General features: G+C 47.8%; 2 protein-coding genes across 5 annotated transcripts in view; one reads left to right on the top strand and one right to left on the bottom strand.

Moving 5' to 3' along the window:
* Positions 1-7099, top strand: part of Ccdc149 (coiled-coil domain containing 149) — a 95221-nt gene extending 88122 nt beyond the window's left edge. For all 4 annotated transcript variants that reach the window (NM_001432958.1, NM_001432959.1, NM_001432960.1 and 1 more), the window contains one exon: positions 5061-7099. In NM_001432958.1, the coding sequence (NP_001419887.1) occupies positions 5061-5491 (431 nt within the window). In that variant the 3' untranslated portion in view covers positions 5492-7099. The remainder of the gene's footprint in view (positions 1-5060) is intronic.
* Positions 7100-12177: 5078 nt separating this feature from the next.
* On the bottom strand, positions 12178-17921 carry Sod3 (superoxide dismutase 3). Its single transcript, NM_012880.2, is given in 2 exon segments — positions 12178-13790; positions 17806-17921. A coding segment is annotated over 1 exon segment (735 nt). The 5' UTR covers positions 13775-13790; positions 17806-17921; the 3' UTR covers positions 12178-13039.
* Positions 17922-18489: the final 568 nt, after the last annotated feature.

Here is an 18489-nt window from a genome sequence, read left to right on the forward strand (position 1 = left end):
AGCTATAGGGAGGCCCCTGACCCTACTGGTAACTACACACACTGCTCTCTTGTCTGAGCAAATCACAACAGGTTTTGGTATCTATCTATCTATCTATCTATCTATCTATCTATCTATCTATCTATCTATCTATCCATCCACCCATCTATCTATCTATCTATCTATCTATCTATCTATCTATCTATCTATCTATCCATCCATCTATCCACCCATCCATTCATCTATCTATCTATCTATCTATCTATCTATCTATCTATCTATCTATCCATCCATCCATCCACCCACCCACCCACCCACCCATCTATCTATCTATCTATCTATCTATCTATCTATCTATCCATCCATCCACCCACCCACCCACCCATCTATCTATCTATCTATCTATCTATCTATCTATCTATCTATCTATCTATCTATCTATCTATCATCTATCTATCTATCTATCCATCTATCCATCTATCTATCATCTATCTATCTATCATCTATCTATCTATCTATCTATCATCTATCTATCTATCTATCTATCATCTATCTATCTATCTTTCAGTTCAATGATTACTTGTATCATATATGTGTTTGTGTATTTCATTGTAAGGACAAGTGCTAGGGTCATTTTCTGGAATGTGGCTTGTGGGGAACCGTGACACACGGTATCCATAACCAAATACAGACTTGAAAAAATGAGAAGGAAAAAAATTGGTCAAGAATCTGTCCCTGGGGTTCTTCTGTGGTTGTCCAAAAGGCTGAGGAAAATGAAACGGCTCCTTTTACATTTGAAAAAAATCAAATTTGTATCAGGAAAACTAGACGGAAGAGGTGTGCAGACAGAAGGCAAGACTTGCCTTTGTCAGTGACTCCTTCCAGTGGCTCCAGTCTGTTTACCACCCACTGTGCCCGCAGCGTGTTACCCACGGGGAGCAGGCACCAGCTCAGCAGAGAAAGTGAGAAGGGACATGGGTACTAGAAATCTAAACGGTGTTCTCCAATGGAACCGATGAATCCTGTCTCCCATGATGAGAGCACTTGCAGATGGGATTCATCTGTGGGTCTTGAGGTGAGAAGATGATCCTAGATTATACAGTTCAGTCCTAAAAGAATGGTCTTACGAGATGGAAGCAAAGGAGGGTGTGGCCTCCTTATACAAGTCAGGCTGATATGCCTATGGTGATGGGAACTGGACGAATCCTGCAACAAGTCAGGAAGCCACCAAAACCTGGGAGAAGTGAGGAAGGGATCATGAGTGACCTGGGGACTGTGCTCTTGTTCTGACCATAGAGACCTACTTAGGACTTCTGGGCTCCAGAACTACAAGAAAATAGGTGTATGTGTGTGCTAAGTTGGTCGTACAAGCCACAAAACATCAATCCGTGTGCACCCAGAAGTCGACTGGAAACAAGAAAACTGTGCTGTTGCAGAAACCACCGACAGAACCAGTGAGGGAAGAGGCATGGTTGGTGGAGGCACAGAGGAGACAGACAGACTGAGCTGATCTGATGCTACAGACCTCACAAGAGAGGGGCTGGAGACAGATCCAAGTCATTAATCGAAATTAAGAAGGAAAAGTGGAGGAACAATTACAAAGTGGGGCCTAGAGCAATGTCATCTAGTGCTTGGGCATACTCAAGAGGCTGGTGGGACCCCATCCGCATCTCTGTTTCTTTTCCTTTTCTGTCCCGGGTGGACTTGTTCAGTTTACCTTGTGCTTCAGGCACAAAGCAACAGGGAATGCAGTAGAACCAATTTAAGCTTATCCCTGACTAGGTTATAAATAAATGAGACTCGGACCACAGTTATCTTATTTGGCTTTAACAATTACTGGGGGGGGGGTCACCCCAATCTAACTGCTGGCCTGGCTACCTCCCCAGTGGTGTACCCCAGATACTTGCTGTTTCTCCTGGCCATGTGCTCCCTCTTCCTCTCCCTTCCTTTCTTCCTCTCCTCCCCCCCTCCCCCTCTCCTCTTCTCCCCTCTCCCTTTCCTCCCCTCCTCCTATCTCTCTAGTTCTTCCTCCTTCTGCCCTTATCTCTCCTCCTCTAACCAGGTCACTTCAAACCCACTTACCTCTAATCCCTCCAGTAATTGGCTATAGCCAATTTTATTCAGCCAATAGTTTGAAATCAAGGAGCAAGGTTTACACAACCAAAGCTCATAAACATAAGCTTAGACCTCACAATCCTTAGCAATAGACCAAACATGAGAGCTTATTATGGGCTAGCACCCCTAAGCTGTAAGTCAAAATCTAAGAGCTAGGGATGTAGCTCAGTGGTAGAGACTGCCTAGCTCGTGCAAGGCCCTAGGTTCAATTCCTTACTAATACCCCCCCCACACACACACAATACCTTTTCTTTTTCTATGTTGCCTATCTCCATGTTTGTTACCATAATGGCAGGTCCCTCCAGTTCTCCCCACCTATATTTCTACTCAAAAAAGAAAAGTAAAATCCCATTTTTAAAGTGGTCTTAAATATCAGCTGGTGTCAGACACATCAGTTGAGGCTCCTCGCCTCATGGAACTAAGTTGGATGATTAGATAAACCATGGCGTGTGTGTAGAGCAGCTCCTAGCAGGGAGGGCCATGCAGTGAGGCCTAGCTGGTCTGAAGTTCTTTTTTTTTTTTGTATATTATCATATTATATTTACTCTATAATCTGATATGCTTACAAATTTTATTATATTATCTCTATAAGCTACATGTTTTTATAAAGATACTTTGAACATAGAGGACCATTTTCTTACTCCTTTAGAGGATCTCAGATCACATTGGGTAGGAGGATACTGCATATAAAATTTTATTTTAGTTTTATTGATTTTTTTATTTTAGGCTACATGAAACTTATATTTTATCATGTATCAGACTTGGTCATATAATACAAAGTAAAATACAATAAATGATTTGTAAAAATATTCTTTTTTCTTTTCTTTTTTTTTTATTAACTTGAGTATTTCTTATATACATTTCGAGTGTTATTCCCTTTCCCGATTTCCGGACAAACATCCCCCTCCCCCCTCCCCCCTCTCCCCTCCCCTTCCTTATGGGTGTTCCCCTCCCCATCCTCCCCCCCTTGCCGCCCTCCCCCCAACAATCTAGTTCACTGGGGGTTCAGTCTTAGCAGGACCCAGGGCTTCCCCTTCCACTGGTGCTCTTACTAGGATATTCATTGCTACCTATGAGGTCAGAGTCCAGGGTCAGTTCATGTATAGTCTTTAGGTAGTGGCTTAGTCCCTGGAAGCTCTGGTTGCTTGGCATTGTTGTACATATGGGGTCTCGAGCCCCTTCAAGCTCTTCCAGTTGGTCTGAAGTTCTTTAGAGCTGCAGGAAACTGGTTCATGTAGAGACCTAAGGGGTCTTATGTCAGGCCTTGCTTTCTAGAGGAGCTGAACCAAGCAAAAGTCCCTATATAGATGATATATGGCTTCACTATAGGAGCTGGTGGTCCAACAGAAGACAGGCCAAGGACCTGGTGCAGAAAGCAGGATGCTTCAGCAGTTCCCAGCTAGAGCTGAAATGCCTCAGTTTCTGGAGAGTTGTTGGTATTGATTCTACTCATGGAAGCCAAAGAAGCTGGTGTTTGATATCAGCTGATTTCAGCAGCCCTTCCACTACACTGCCTTCCTCTGTCTCTGTTTTTAATTTGGGCCGCCAGCTGGGCAGTGCTGCCTACATTCTGGCCAGGTCTTTCCTTACATACCGGTCACTCTCCCACATACCAGTGCTCTCTGAAAAGGCCCCAGAAACACACAAGTGTTTTCATAAGTCCTGGCTATCTCTTCAGCCAGACAAGCTGACTGCAAACCCATCACAGGTATTTTGGTTGGCTGGAAGGATATGTGTATGTATTCATGTATGCATGTGTTCATGTACTAGCTTATCTTTGTATCCATGGGTACATACAACCTTGGAAACTGAGGCTGCAGGTGATCAGGAGTGGACCAGTGGGATCTTGCAAAGAAAGTGAACAGTGTCAAAACTAATCCTGAATCAGCAAGGCTTCTTCCCAAGGTGTCATGTGGGAAAATGACAGGAACATGTGTCCCACCTCCTGCCAATTTTCCACAGTCCAGCCCCACCAGCAAGCTGTCAGCCAGAGAACCTCCTTGTACTTGTCCAACAGCAGGCCTGACTGTAGTGTTGTTCTATTGTGGTTCTAGTCAGGAGTACCAGGAAGTATTCCTGGGGCCTTCAATGTTTGCACCAAGACCTTTGCTTATGCTAAACTCACCCAGCTGCGCATCGTCCATACCGTTCATCATGATTGTTCCTGAGGTCTCAGAACACTACCTTGTGGGAAATTCACAGCCTAGTATTAAATGCACATGTCCTGGTATTAAGAGCCATTTATTCTTCCCTGGTCACACAATGCCACTATTACTTACTAGGTCAGAGAGGGACATCAGAGCCCTCCCTTTTACTTACCTGAGAGACTGAGGCCAGATGAGCTGTCGTCATAGAACAAATGAGTAGAGAAATGGGCATAAGGGGCCAGCTCTCAGGACCCATCATCCATTGTCTCCTGACTCCTGCTTCTTGTATCTCTAGAATTTCTGATTGATAGAGGGGTTTAAGGCCAAGAGTCTGGTGCCTCGGGAGGGAGCTTGAAGCTGTTTGCACATAGCCTTATATCTGAAGCTGGGAAAACATTGGGGATTCCTCTCAGACAGTAAGGTGCTGATGGAGAATGAGGAATAGGATGACACTAAACCTCCCCAAGCTATCCTCCTCCTCTGAGGGCAGCCGGAATCTCTCCTCATCCATAAAGGTCCTCAGCTTCCAAAGGACAACCTTTGTCCTCATATTCAGTCGTCCATAGCCATAGGAGGCCTATTAGTAATTAAGGCATGGGTTTCCAGGAACTGGTGACTTAGTCCTCATTGGAGAAGGTACAGGTCTGGCTTCTCAACATGGGTCCATGAATACCCTGGGCTCCAGACCCCTGCCTGGAAGAGGGAAGAGTAATGAGCCATTGGTTCTTAAAGGCAGGTGGCTAGGTGGGAGTTACCAGGCGAGGAAGGTGAGACCAGCCTGCTGCCCCAGGTTTAATGCTGTTCCTTGCCTGTTTTCAGGGGAGATTCAGACGCAGGAACGAGATGAAAGCCGTGCAGCTGCTGAGGCGCTGACAGTGCCTGAGGATGCTGGGAGGCCTGCTGTCAGCTCCCCAGCCCCACCGAGCAACGCGAACCAGCACTCGGACTTTCATCATCCTCCAGTACCCCAGCCACTATCAGAAGAAGTAAACACGGTGGGAGGAAGGGAGATCACTCAACTGACTGATGGACAGGAAGCTACAGACCTGGAGGAGGTCCCAAGGGAGGCTCCCACGGAGGAACAGAGGTGTGAGCCACAGCCGTCCCCATCTAGCCTCTCCCAGGAGGAATGCATCGTAACTCTCCAGGACCACTTGCCTTCCATGCAGCCAGAGGTCAAAGCAACCAGCACGGGAGGTGACAGAGGCATCTCAGAGGGTGGAGACACAAGAAGCACTGTGCAAACATGAGGGGGAGAGAGACTGACAGGGTGACACACTGAAGGCACTGGGGACAGCGAGGAAAGGCTACGGCCTCAGAACAATCATCCAAGGCACTTTCTGCTAAACACCTTCCTGTCTGCAAATGAGAAAACACTCTGAGCCTGCTACGAGCTGGGAACACCCAATGGTGCCAGCCCTGTCTGATTTATTAAAGCTGGCCTGTGAGCTTCTCGGTGTCACCTCTGTCTGCTGAAGACGTGCTGCTGTGAACATGGCTGGGCAAAGGAATCGTGGTTGCCATATGGCTGCCTTCCCACATCCCTCTTCCTGTCAGCATTTGTTTTATTAGAGAGAAGATGTTTTTCTATTAGCATTTAATGTTGTCCATCAAGATGATGGGACAAGCTAGGAAAGCAAGGGTTTTTTTCTCCGCCCCTGGGTCTCCGTCTTGGGAATAGCTAGGTGGCTGGAAGGAAAGATGTAATTGAATGAAATGTGTTCATGAGGCTAGGGCTACACTTTGTCATGTAGTGGTCTCGGAGGGTCCCCCAGCAATGGGGAGTCTTGGCACCCAGTGTTTCACAGTGGCGGGTGGGAGGGACAAGAGCAGGCTGAGAACGTTAGGCTGCAGGTAGGAGAGGCTGTTTGTTGACTGAGTGCAGATCTGAGTGTTCTAGCCTAGGTCTGGAGGTTTCACTGGTCAGGAGGGATGGGTAACAAGTAGCTGCCAGAAGTAGGGGACCTTTTAGTGGTAATCTGATTTTTGTGTTATTGTTATTTAGATAATATTAGAAATACTAGGCTGTCTTCATCGGATGGTGTGGTTATCTGGGGTTTGGGAAAAGCTTACTGTTATCCCAGTTTCTTACACCACCGAAGAATCTGAAAGCATTCTCTCCATCAGCAGAATTTTCCATATAGGCCCCCAGCATCCAGAATTGATCTCAGAAACTCCAGGTAGAAGGAGAAGCTCAGAGGAGAAATGTGTTCCCATTCATCCTAAAACCTGGGACTCTTGGGGACAAGGACACACCTTCTGGTGGGAGCCCCAATGCCCTGTTTATCCCTCGTATTTCAGTCTGTCCCCTGCCCCTGAAGGCCAGTCCTCTAGGGAAGGAGGCCCTGAGGCTGTAAGTTTACACGTACCAATAGTCCTGAAGGTGCCTTTTGTGCTATATGGGGGCCATAGCTGGCTTTCAGCTGCACATGGTCAGTATTACTACAGAGGACAACGGAATGGCCAAGGGAAACCCAGCCAGATGTGACTCAGTAAAAAGAAAATAAACACTCTCACCCCCCAGAAGCTCTGGTTTGGACGAAACAGGTATACTTCTTTGTGGCCAGTCTTCACTTTCAGGTAACAGGGGTTTATAGTAAACTCTAGCAGAGTCTAGAAAGGCAAGAAACTGCAGTGAGTCTCAGGGTTTGTGCTCTAGGGAGCCAGGATAATAGGGGTCCATAGCTTGAGCTCAATAGATGCAGCCAGCACAGGAGGCACCTGTGTTATTAGATGGGGTGAGCCAGTAAGTTGACATTGTTATAAATATGTAACTATGACAACAACATCCCTAGTTCTGCTGTGTCTACCCAACATGATTCTTCTATTCTGCAGACATTAAAGAGAGTCCAGTCACTACTTGTCGTTCCCCTTGGTCTTTTTTAAACAGTTGGCTGCGGCATTCTCTCCTCAACTCTGCCACATTACCTCCATCTCTCCTGTATTCCCAGCCACAGCTCACACGCAGAGAAACTTAAACAGCAGGGTAATAAATTCTGTTGTGTGACCAGAATGTCTGAAGTGGAGCATCTTGGCGCTACTTCAGGAATTTCCCAGGGATTCTGAAATCCATCTCCCATCTTTGCTTGTCTGGGGTCAGTTGAGTTCCTGGCAGTAACAGCTCCAGACATATATCACATATATTTGAAGGCAGGAGGGTATCTCTCCACACATATGTATAAACATCTTTTAAGAGCCAAAGGAGAAGGACAAAAGGGTCTCTGCCATACTGTGTTAATCACAATTCATTACACACCTATGCCTAAATGCCTAGCTAGGAAGTAATGTTTCTATGATGGGTGTGGGTTCATCAAGGTATATTCTCTGGACATAAGACACTAAAAGAGATCTGGATAAAACAGAATCATGTCTTAGGCAGCTGAATGAGCAGTTGTGTAGACATGACCCCTACATATCTTTTCTGATCTTGCTTGGTAATGTAGAATATTATGTTGCCAACGGGTCTGAGCTGGAAAGCAACTGTTATTAGTTAAGGGAAGACCATGTCCTCTCCCCTCTTTCCTGATATAGCCTGCCCTGTTTCCCAGCTTTCTTTCCTCCTCCCCTTGCTTCCCCCATAGGTGTGTCTGTCCTGTTAGCTTTCTACCTTAGTTAGTTAGTTGATTTGTTAGTTAGGTAGTTAGTTGATCAGCAGTATGCAGAGAACAATCTAGAGAAAGAAGACTAAGTTGATCGTCCTTAAAGAGAGCTTGTTTGAAGTCTGCATTTTGCATTCTCTCTGCTGGTATGAACAGTCCACAGGGTGTTTGAGGAAATGGATTGGTGCTTGAGAAGCCAGCCCTTCTCATCCTTGCTCTCTCCCTTCCCAAGCCCTGTTGTCATCCTCTGTCACCCTCTTGATCATTCCTCTGAGCCCTACTAGCCAGAAGGTCTCTGAAAGAGCTTCCTCCCTACAGCTAACTAGTATCAACTGAATTAGTTTATGTTCCTGCATGGCTTCCTAACACACTCCCATCATCCATCACGATGCCAAGTTCTAGAAAGGGCCCTGTGTGGCATTCCACACAGTGGATTTTTGCTACACTCCTGCCCTGAGAGAGCCTGCACCCGCGTCACTATCTGACAAGGTCATTTCATTTGCTCATTAATATGATTCTTCCCTATCTGTCACTTTACAATGACAATTTGTTTGTCCTTGATTTTCTATACCCCACCCCCAACACACACACACACACACACACACACACACACACACACACACACACACACACACACTCAAATCCAGGGGCTTTTTTGCTATCATTGTGTAGCCCTGTGACTGCCTGGCTTCCACCTTCCTCTTTGAAAATCTCTGCTGGAATATTCTGGAAGATGTGTTTGGAAGCATCCTTCCTGATTCTGAGTACTCCCTCAGGAGGTAGCAGGTAGGCTGTCCAAAAGCCAAAGGGTGGCCATGAGATCACACTTCAATGCAGTTCTTTCCCCTAGGCGACTGAGGTGACTGAACAGAGAGCCGTGTAAGATCAGAGCAGAAAACAGGAGTGCAGGAGAAGCTCTAATTAGAAGGAAGAGCAAGAAAAGTAAGAAAGCTTGGTCTCTCCAGAATACAGCACACAAAAACAAAACGCCGTGACTCAGCATGGGGGCAATTTACACCTTTCACTAAATGACAATGTTTTCTTTTGGCTGTGTAGGGCAAGCCCGCACAGCACTGAAAAGTTTCACTTGGGGAATCTGTATGAGTCCAGGATTGTGTGGGGAAGGAATGCCACACAGGAGCAGGAGCGCTCCTTTGATACGGGGTTGCCTATTAAACAGGAGTTGGGTTTGAACTCCAGAATGGAAGTGGGGATCTGGCAGGGGTTGGGGGGGGACAAAAATCTAGGTGCGGTGGCACTCACTTGTAATCCCAGTGTGTGGAGACAAAATGGACGGGTGGGTCCCTGGCACCCACTGGACAAGCAGGTTAGTTATTTGGTAAGGTTCAGGCCAATGAGAGACCCTATCTCAAAACAACAAAAGTAATTGCCTGGCCTGAGGAGTAACACCTTCAATTGCCCTCTGACATCCACACACTCATACACAGACACTACACACACACAACATTAAATTCCCTTAAGTACATCATACTGTTTCTAAAAATGACGACGACGATGATGAGGATGATGATAACTTCTACTCCTTTGCACACAGTGTACCGGTTTCTCCATCATCGTGCATCGTACATAACTGATCTTATGCCATTGTTACCTCAAGTGAGAGGGCTGGGGGCTGGGGAGATGGTTTAGTGAGCAAGGAGCCAGCTATGCAGGCTGAGAATTAGAGTCCAGATCCCAGCATCCGGGTAAAATCTTGGTCCTTGGGGCAGCCTTCCTATAATACAAGCCTTGGGAGATAGAGATCTAGACTAGCCAAAACAATTAACCCCAAAGTTAGTAAAAGACCTTGCTTCTATATGTAAAAAGGAGAGGGGTCAAACAAGACAACTGCCAACAAATTTGGGTCCCACACATGTACAGGCATATTCATGTGCACATGCATGCACACACTTATTTGAAACAAGTATGAAATCATGAAGGTATGTGCCCGTGTATACACAACACACACACACACACACAGACACACACACACACACACACACACACACAGTAGGAGATAGAGGGAGAGAAGGAGGAGGAGGTGGAGACGGAGGAAAATGGGGCAGGCTCTATGGCTCAGGGGATATCAGGGGATAAAGGTGTTTGCTGTACATACCTTGCAACTTGAGTTCAATGCCCAGAACCTGTGTAATGGATTTCACAAATTCTTCTCTGACCTCCACATGTGTACCATGGAAATCCACCGCCATCATTCACATACACAAAATGAAATTTCTTTAAGTATTAACTTTCCTGACTGGGGGAATAACAGTCTGCATTATCCGTGTCGCCCTTCCCCCAACCTTCGCCAAAGCCAAGCCCGGGGTTGGGTGTTACTTCCAGACTACGGTAGCAGCTCGTCTCTTGCTTGTGTCCCCTGAAATTCTTTGCTCATATGGCAGTAATGAAAACTGTGGAGAATGTAAGGATTTTATGCATTTTGTTCAAACAGCAGATCTAAACTCGGTTTATTTCCTGCAGGCTTTTAAGTTGGCCAAAGCACTCACTGATTTGCTCTATTTTCTTAAGATTTTTAGTATTTTTGTGTATGTGCGCTAATAAGCCCCACTCAGAAAAAAAAAAATTAAAAACATCCCTGCCATTCTGAGAAACAGCTTATCCTAACATCTAAAGATAGCATCCCTAATTATTGTCTACATTGTGTGTAAGCTACGCGGGATCGAGCATTATTCTTGCCTTACCAGCTGTGGGTAGGTGCAGCCATTACATCAAATGATTCTAATTTTACAGAAAGAAATCAAAACAAGTGTGGGTTTAAGTCCCAGCAATGAACGCAAACCCTGTGAGTCAAACAGGCAAACTGATTAGCAAGCAGGCCAGGAAGTCAAAACAGCAAATGGAAAGAGATCCAGAAGGGAGATCTGTGAGATGAGGGAAGTAAAAATAGAAGCCAGGGATCAAGTGGAGTCCAGGGGGCGGTCTTGGTGGCACACAAGATTCTGTGCCAAGAACCAGATGTCCGCCTTAGAGCTCCCAAACTTCTCCTTCTGCCTCTCCCCACCACCCAAGCTGAAAAGGCAGAGTTGTCTCCTATAGGCTCTGGTTGGTTCGCTGTAGAAATGCTTCTGAGAAACCTTCGGTTGAAAGCCAGGTGGTAGTGGCTCATACCTTTAATCCCAGCAGCACTCAAGAGGCACAGGCAGGCAGATCTTTGAGTTCGATGCCACTTTGGTCTACAGAGCTCATTCCAGGACAGCCAGGGACACACAGAGAAATCCCATCTCTCTGTGGCAAGCTTTTCTTTGTTGAATTCCTTCTAGTAGCATGACACTAATTTACAAGGTATCTAGACGCATTGTTAGGGATAGCTGTAGCTGTTCTTAGACTAGATTTGTATCAAATATGCCTGTTCTGCTGAGTATCTCTCATGAACAACACCGGATTTAGGCCTTAAAACAAGCCTGGGAGATGACTATATTTTACATAGGTTTTGCTATTTGTTCAGGTCATACAGTCATTCCTTTGCTCTTACAGTGACCATACCCTCTTGTTATTGTCCCGGTGTTTCTTATCTCTGGGCTGTAGAGATAGTGGCTAACCCCATGAATGAACAGAATAAATATGGATTGGGTCTGCTAGAATGTTCAGGGGCCCACCCAAGAAGAACAAAAGGTAAGTGATGAGAAGCATCTGCTGATCCCAAACCTGGCTTCCCTGTGGTTCTGAGTTGGCCATCACATGGCAACCAAGGGGCAGATCTGGCTGTGGATGGACGCCATTCCTCTCCATCATGGGTCCCCATGTCATTGGCATCTCCTTAGCACATCTCCTTGAACTATGGAGGCAGAGTACACTCAGCAGCGCAGAGGACGAATTTCTGGCTGTGATTCAGTTTGACTGACAGGTGCGATCAGGGAGACGCAGAGGCTGCCTGGAAGGACCAGCTTGGGAAGTCTGTGCTGGGAGGCAGGCGCTATCACAGGTCCTCAGATTGGGTGTGTAAAGGTATAAGACATGCAGAGACTGTTCTGGGGACATCCGGGGAGCTGCATGCCCAGCTACCTCAACACTTACCTCAGCCTTTCCAGGCTAGGGACTCCAGCCTGGAATGCACTTCACGTCAGGTGGGTTTTATTCCACCATCTTTGAGTTCTTTGGCTCCCAGTTGCATTGGTATCTTTTTGTAAAGGAACCACACACATGCACATTTAAGTGTCCTTGCTAATCCTAAGTCCTCCAAAAGGCAGAACGATTCATGATAGAAACTTCTATCTTTAGAGGAGGAGACCTGCAATATTCTCAGGGATATTTTGGGGGAGGAAAAAAAAATACTAAGCTGCAAAATTTCAAAAAAGTACACAAGGCCAGTGCAGGACTGAATTGCTGTGGTTTTAATGAGCAGCATAAAGGTTGTCAAATACTCTCGGAGGAGCTGCTCTCCTTGGGGTGCAGGCACCATATGGGAAACAGATGAAAACAGAACCAGGGGCCCGGCAGGAGGTGATCAGGAACATGGAATCTTAGGGATGTGTGTGTGTGTGTGTGTGTGTGTGTGTGTGTGTGTGTGTGTGTGTGTGTGTGTCAGGGTGGTCCCAGAGCCCTAGGAGGAACAAGGGGAAGACAAACGAGGTCTCTAGGGAAGAGAGAAGTCTCGGGTGCTAGGGGACAGAAAGAAAACAAAAGGGGGCAGAAGGAAGTGGGGTGGTGATATTTCAGAACACCCCAAGGGAGTTCTCTAGAAGGTCCACTGGGATGTCCTCAGAGTAAAAGGAGAGTTATCTGCGCACATTCGACCTCTGGGGGTAAGCGGGGAATTCTCTGGGAGCAAACTCAAAGACTGTTTCAAAGGGGATGCTAGGGGCTTATGGGATTGTCTTGGGGCATAAAGTAGTTCGAGGTGGACCTAGAGCACGAAGGAGTTTGGGTCTGTGGAAGTGCATAGGGTGTGAAAGGATTCCTAGGTTACAAAAAGTGTCCTGGTCTCCGAGAACAGTGCCCAGGGCACGTGGGAACATCTGGGGCTCGTGGACGTGGCCGAGGAGGTTCTTGAAGGCATCTGAGCCATACAGAGGTGTCTGGGGTATGTGGAAGAGTGTGGGGCGCACAGAGGCGATTGAGGTGTCTGGGAAGCGTCAGTCTAGGACACCCAGAGACCTCTAGGATGACTGGAGGCGTCTAGAGGCGCGTGTGGAGGCATCTATGCGCGCAGCAGCTAGGCTAGGCGGCCCTGGGTGATGCTTAAGTGGTCTTGCACTCGCTCTCCCGCCGCCGCTTCTTGCGCTCCTTTGTCTGGCTCTCCCAGGCCTCCGAGTTGCTGGTGCCTACCACGCAGCAGGCGAGCCGGCGACCTGCGTTGCCGTTCTGCACGCTGGCCTGGTTGCCACCTTTACCCAGGTCGTCCTCGCCAGCGTGGACCACCACAGCGCGGCCCAAGATCGAGTGCGGTCCGGCCAGTGACGTGGCCAGGCCCATTCGATGCTTCCAAAGGCGGCCATCGCGCACCACGAAGTTGCCGAAGTCCCCCGGGTGCTGTGGGTGCGGCACACCCAGCGGGTTGTAGTGTGGTCCGGTGGACTCGCAGCCCTGGCTCAGGTCCCCGAACTCATGCACGTGGATGGCGTGGTTGGAGGTGTTCTGCTCGGCTGGGAAGCCCTCCAGATTGAAGGAGGCCTCAAGTCTGGAGCTGGGCCCCAGCTGCCGGAAGAGGACCAAGCCTGTGATCTGTGGCTGATCGGGAGGCAGCATGGCTGAGGGCTGTACCCTGCAGACTGCGTGCATCTCCCTGGCATCCGCCTCCCGTTGTTTTCCTAGCTCCATCCAGATCTCCAGGTCTTTGGAGTGCGTGTCGCCTATCTTCTCAACCAGGTCAAGCCGGTCTGCTAAGTCGACACCGGACTCTCCGGTATCTGACATGGTCCAGGTGACAGAGCCACAGGCCACCAGTAGCAGGTTGCAGAACAAGAAGGCCACCATGGCTGAGGTTCCACACCTGTGGAATGCCCCCATATCCGGGGGAAGAAAGCAAGTCTTAGCAGTTTGAAATTTCCAATCTCGGAGACTTCATTCTCACTACCCAAACCCACAGTCCCCAAGGGATTGCCTGGGTCCTATCACTTGTGTGTGTGTTGGGGGTAGGGAGGTGGGGGTGGGGCAAAAGTGTCTCCGGACACAAGTTGGGGCCTGTGTCTACACAAGTGCCAAAACCCTGCATTAGGAAAGTCACAGAGAGGAGCCTTGTGGGGAGGAGAGTGGGGAAGGGGGAGGGAGGGAGGGAGGGAGGGAGGGAGGGAGAGAGAGAGAGAGAGAGAGAGAGAGAGAGAGAGAGAGAGAGATCAAGAGAACACCATGGGGAAATCTCAGTGCCCTTTTAGATTCTTAACTCTGGCAGACACACATGAGACTTGGATTTTGCCTGGACTGAGTCCTCTTTCTGAAGCGTCAGCACCGTGTTTCCCACCACTCAGCCTACTTGGAGCTTGTGGTGGTAGCAACTCAGCTTTCTTCATGGTTTCTCCCTTGAGTACCTGCGATAGTTTTCTATCTGGTCCTCAGCCTGTGTCTGAATGTGAGCCTCTGTGTTTCTGTCTGTCCTTAGTCTGTACCCGTTAATTTTCCGATCCTGTCCAGCTCCTAGGTCCACACCAGGCAACAGGGTGCACAGTTATTGAATGAGGACAACAGTGAAGACAAACACTCAAGCTGTCTCAACACAATTCTCAGGTTGACGTTTGAGCCTTGTGCTGGAGACACAGGGAAGAAGGGGGGTAGTGAAGAGATTTAAAACACTATATCCATTCCATAAATGTGTAAAATTACATATCAATGTCATAAAATTTAAGTTCTGACTTAACATAAGAAAGGACAAGGACTGGGTTTAGAAACCAAGGAGAAAGGCAGTGGGTACAATCTAGGGACAGAGACAGACCCAGAGAGACAGCCTTAGGACTAGTTAGGGGGGCATTCCAGGGAGCCAAAGCAGAAACCATGAAAACTATTACTCAGTGGAGTTGGCAGAGAAGGCAAGGGTGTGGTGGCAGGAAGGAGAGAGATACAATTGCCAAATGCCAAGGTGCCCCAAAGAGAAGAATGTGTGGGTGCTTGTGGGTACCAGGCCCAAGAGGAAGTGGGCTAGGATTGTGCAGTGATGGGGACATCTGGAAGCTCAGGTCTGGCATTGGGAGGGGCCAGGAGATAGGCTTAGTGTGGAGTGCGCATCAGTGTGTGTATGTGTGTGTGTGTGTGTGTGTGTGTGTGTGTGTGTGTGTGTGTGTGTGTGAGAGAGAGAGAGAGAGAGAGAGAGAGAGAGAGAGAGAGTCTGTGTAGGAGCCCAAGGTTAACATCGAACATCTTCCTCAATTGCTCTCCACCTTATGTATTGAGACAGAATCCCTCACTAAGCCTGAGGCATGTTAATGTCTAGCTACTAGTCTAACTAGCCAGATGTAGTTTCCTATTTCTTCCTCTGGGGTACTGAGATTACAGGTGGACCACCATGCCCATCCAGCTTTTTGAATGGTTTCTGGAGATCCATGCCCCCTACACACACACACACCTTCATTTTTGCTTTACCCACAAGGCCATCTTTTCAGCCTGGATTCTAGTTTTTAAAACCAAGATGCATAGCCAGCTACCAACCAAGAGATTCTAATCAGAAGAGCTTAACTGAATTTTGCTTTTTTTTTTTTTTTAGAAGTTTAAATACCCTGGTGCCCAATCAAAGGCAAGGGAAAGGTACAGAATCCAACCTCAGTTGCGACACAGCTGACTCATTTGATATGTGGGTGATTGATTCCAGGATGCCTCACGGGTTCCAAAACCCATGGATGCCCAAGTCCCTTACATAAGACAGCAAGATGTGTGCACAGAAACAGCTCAGATGGTCCCGTATTCTTTAAAACTTGCCTGGATGGCTGACTGCAGCTACCCGGGTAAATGCTTCGTAAATAGTCATTGCAAGAATAAAGGTCTGTGTGTGTGTGTTCTGGGCAGATGTCGGGTGGGGTTTCTGTTTGTTTGAGTTTTGTAGTTTCTGTCTGAGGTTGTCTGTGGTACATAACCCAAGGACATGGAGGGTGACTCTACTATGACTTCACGGGGCTGCAGTCCATAGCCTTGGCTCCTTCCCTGTAAAATAAGACCAGTTCTGCTATCGAGGGCCATGATGAGGGTCAAGGCAGATATTTATAGATGGGATACTTTCACATTTTAAAGCTGCCCTTAGGGATTAATGATGCCTCCAAGGGGCTAGCTGAAGGTCATCTGTGCTTTCAGAGCCCTTCTACAACCCCTGAATAGGTGTCATTTAAAATGAATGGAGTGTGAGTTCTTTCCAAAGCTGTTAGAGAAAGACAATTTAGTATGGTGATTATAAGAATGGATTCAGGAACTCACCCCATGAATCTAAAACTTGACTACCACTTACGCTCTGAGGTTATCTGCCATTGCTGTTTCCAGGCTCAGTAGCATTTGTGCTAAGCTGCAAGCTATGGAAGGGCCTGCTTCCTCTCTGAGCCCAGTTCTCATTTGCAAGTAGGCGCAGGCATACCTAGCTCTGGGGATCATGCCACCAGGCTTCAAAGAGAACACTGAATTGCCAACACCTGTTGAATTTTTGGGTCATGCACTGCTAAAATGTCTTTGGCATATGCAAATTTTATGCATATGCAGGTGTGTATGTTTGTGTGTGTACATCTATCTATATGTGGGTTCATTTGTGTGTGTGTGTGTGTGTGTGTGTGTGTGTGTGTGTGTGTATCACCCATTCAGCTAGATTGATAGGCCAGCAAGCCCTCCAGTCTCCATAACTGTGTGTGGCTTTTACCTGGATTCTAGAGATCAAACTCAGTCCCACGCTTGCACAGCAAACACTGTACTGACTAAGCCATCTCCCCAGCCCCAAGATTTGAATCCTGGTAAGCACCCTATGTTGAGATCTGGACACTAGTGGGTAGAAAGCAGAGGCACAGGAGTGAGAGTCTCTCGAAAGGTTACATAGTCACTGAAGAGCTAAGGGCAGGATTTGGAAGTGAGTGGTGTCTCTCAGGCCCAACTTCAGAACCACACTGCACAGTTTTCATCTAGAGCTCTCACGCAGAGCAAGTTTTCAGCAAAAGGTAGCAGCTTGCGTCAGAGAGAAGCTGGTGACAGAGCGGTAAGGATCATCAACTGAGAGATTCTGTAGAGACCAAGGAAGGAGGAGATAGCCAGAAAAGGCTTGAGAAGAACAAGCCTTAGGTCTTAGGGGACATTGAGAAAGTAAAATCTACAGACCCCTTCACTTGTGATGTGGCCTAGTGTGGCACTGAAGTTAAAGCTTTGGGGAGAGAGTGGAGTACAGGAGCAGCCTATGCGTCCCAGCCCCAGGCTCTCACTGGACAGGGACCCTGACCCTGCCTGCCCTTCAGGAATGTCTTGTGCTCATGCTGCGCTCCAGGAATTCTTCCTGTAAGGCCTAGGGCAAACTCCAACTGGAGTGTGTTTTAGGGCTTTTCTAGGAATGAACGTTTTAAAAAGACAATTCTCTTAGAAAACAAAAAAAATGAGCATCTTTCCTCACCCCCAGGAAACTTAGACCCCTTGTTCAGATGTCTCCTTTCCTCAGGCGTTTTCATCACCAGCTGCTCCTTACAAGGCGCCTCTGCTGTAAGCCAGACAGGACCCTTGGACAAACGGCTTTACAAAGCAGACTCTTCAGAGTACCTGTGCGTCCTCCATAGCCCCCCACACCCAAGCCACACAGCGTCCAATGACAGCCTTCCATACATGACATTTATAGCATGAAAGACCTCTTGGACCAGCCACTGCAGGCCCAATGCAGAAAGCTTTGTCCCACCCCTCATGATTCTACTCCCCACTCTAGAAAAGCCAGGCCTGTCACTAATTGGGTTTCTCTCCCACGAACATGATTGAACCTTTTCCAACAAGTGCCGGATGCCCAACCCAGTTTCTAAAACTTAAAAAGCACACTTGTAAAAGAATGAAACGAGCCTTAGCTTGGCACGCACCTGACAAGCTCTCCCAAGAACGTTTTTCCTCTGGTGAAGTACAGGACAGACCCAGCTAGAGGCCTGAGAAAGAGCCTCTGAGCTGCCTCCCCAGAACTGGCCAGCTGCTTGTGAGCAGCAGAGAGGCCAGCCCCGGGGAGTGGTCAGCAAAAGGGAAGAAGGTCATTGGGCTGGCCAGGAGAAGAAAAATCAGCCTGGCTGTCCCATGTGGTAAAATTGCCGCTGCCGCCTCCTCCCCCTCCTCCCCCCTCCTCCTCCTTCCTCCTTCTCCTCCTCTTCCACCTTCTCCTCCTCTTCTTCTTCCTCCTCTTCTTCTTCCTCCTCCTCTTCCTCCTCCTCCTCTTCCTCCTTGTCTGCTTTTTCCTCCTCTTCCTCCTCTTCCTCCTCCTTCTCCTCTTCCTTTTCCTCCTTCTCCTTTTCTCCTTTCCCTGCCCCTCCTCATATTTCTCTTCCTTCTCTGTCTCCTTTTCCTCCTCTTATTCCTTCCTCCTCCTCGTTCTTCCTCCTCCTCTTCCTTCCCTTCTCCTCTTCCTCCTTTCCCCCCTCCCCCGCTTCTTCTTATTGTCCCCACCTCCAGGATCCTTTCCCACTGCTAGTTCCCCTTGCCAAGTATGCCTTTCGTGACTTCCCCGGCTTGTGCAGACGCAGTCAGTGACCTTCAGAACACAGCAGGGGAGCAGAAAT

This window comes from Rattus norvegicus, chromosome 14, assembly GCF_021556685.1.
Source record: "Rattus norvegicus strain SHRSP/BbbUtx chromosome 14, alternate assembly SHRSP_T2T, whole genome shotgun sequence".
Taxonomy (NCBI): domain Eukaryota; kingdom Metazoa; phylum Chordata; class Mammalia; order Rodentia; family Muridae; genus Rattus; species Rattus norvegicus.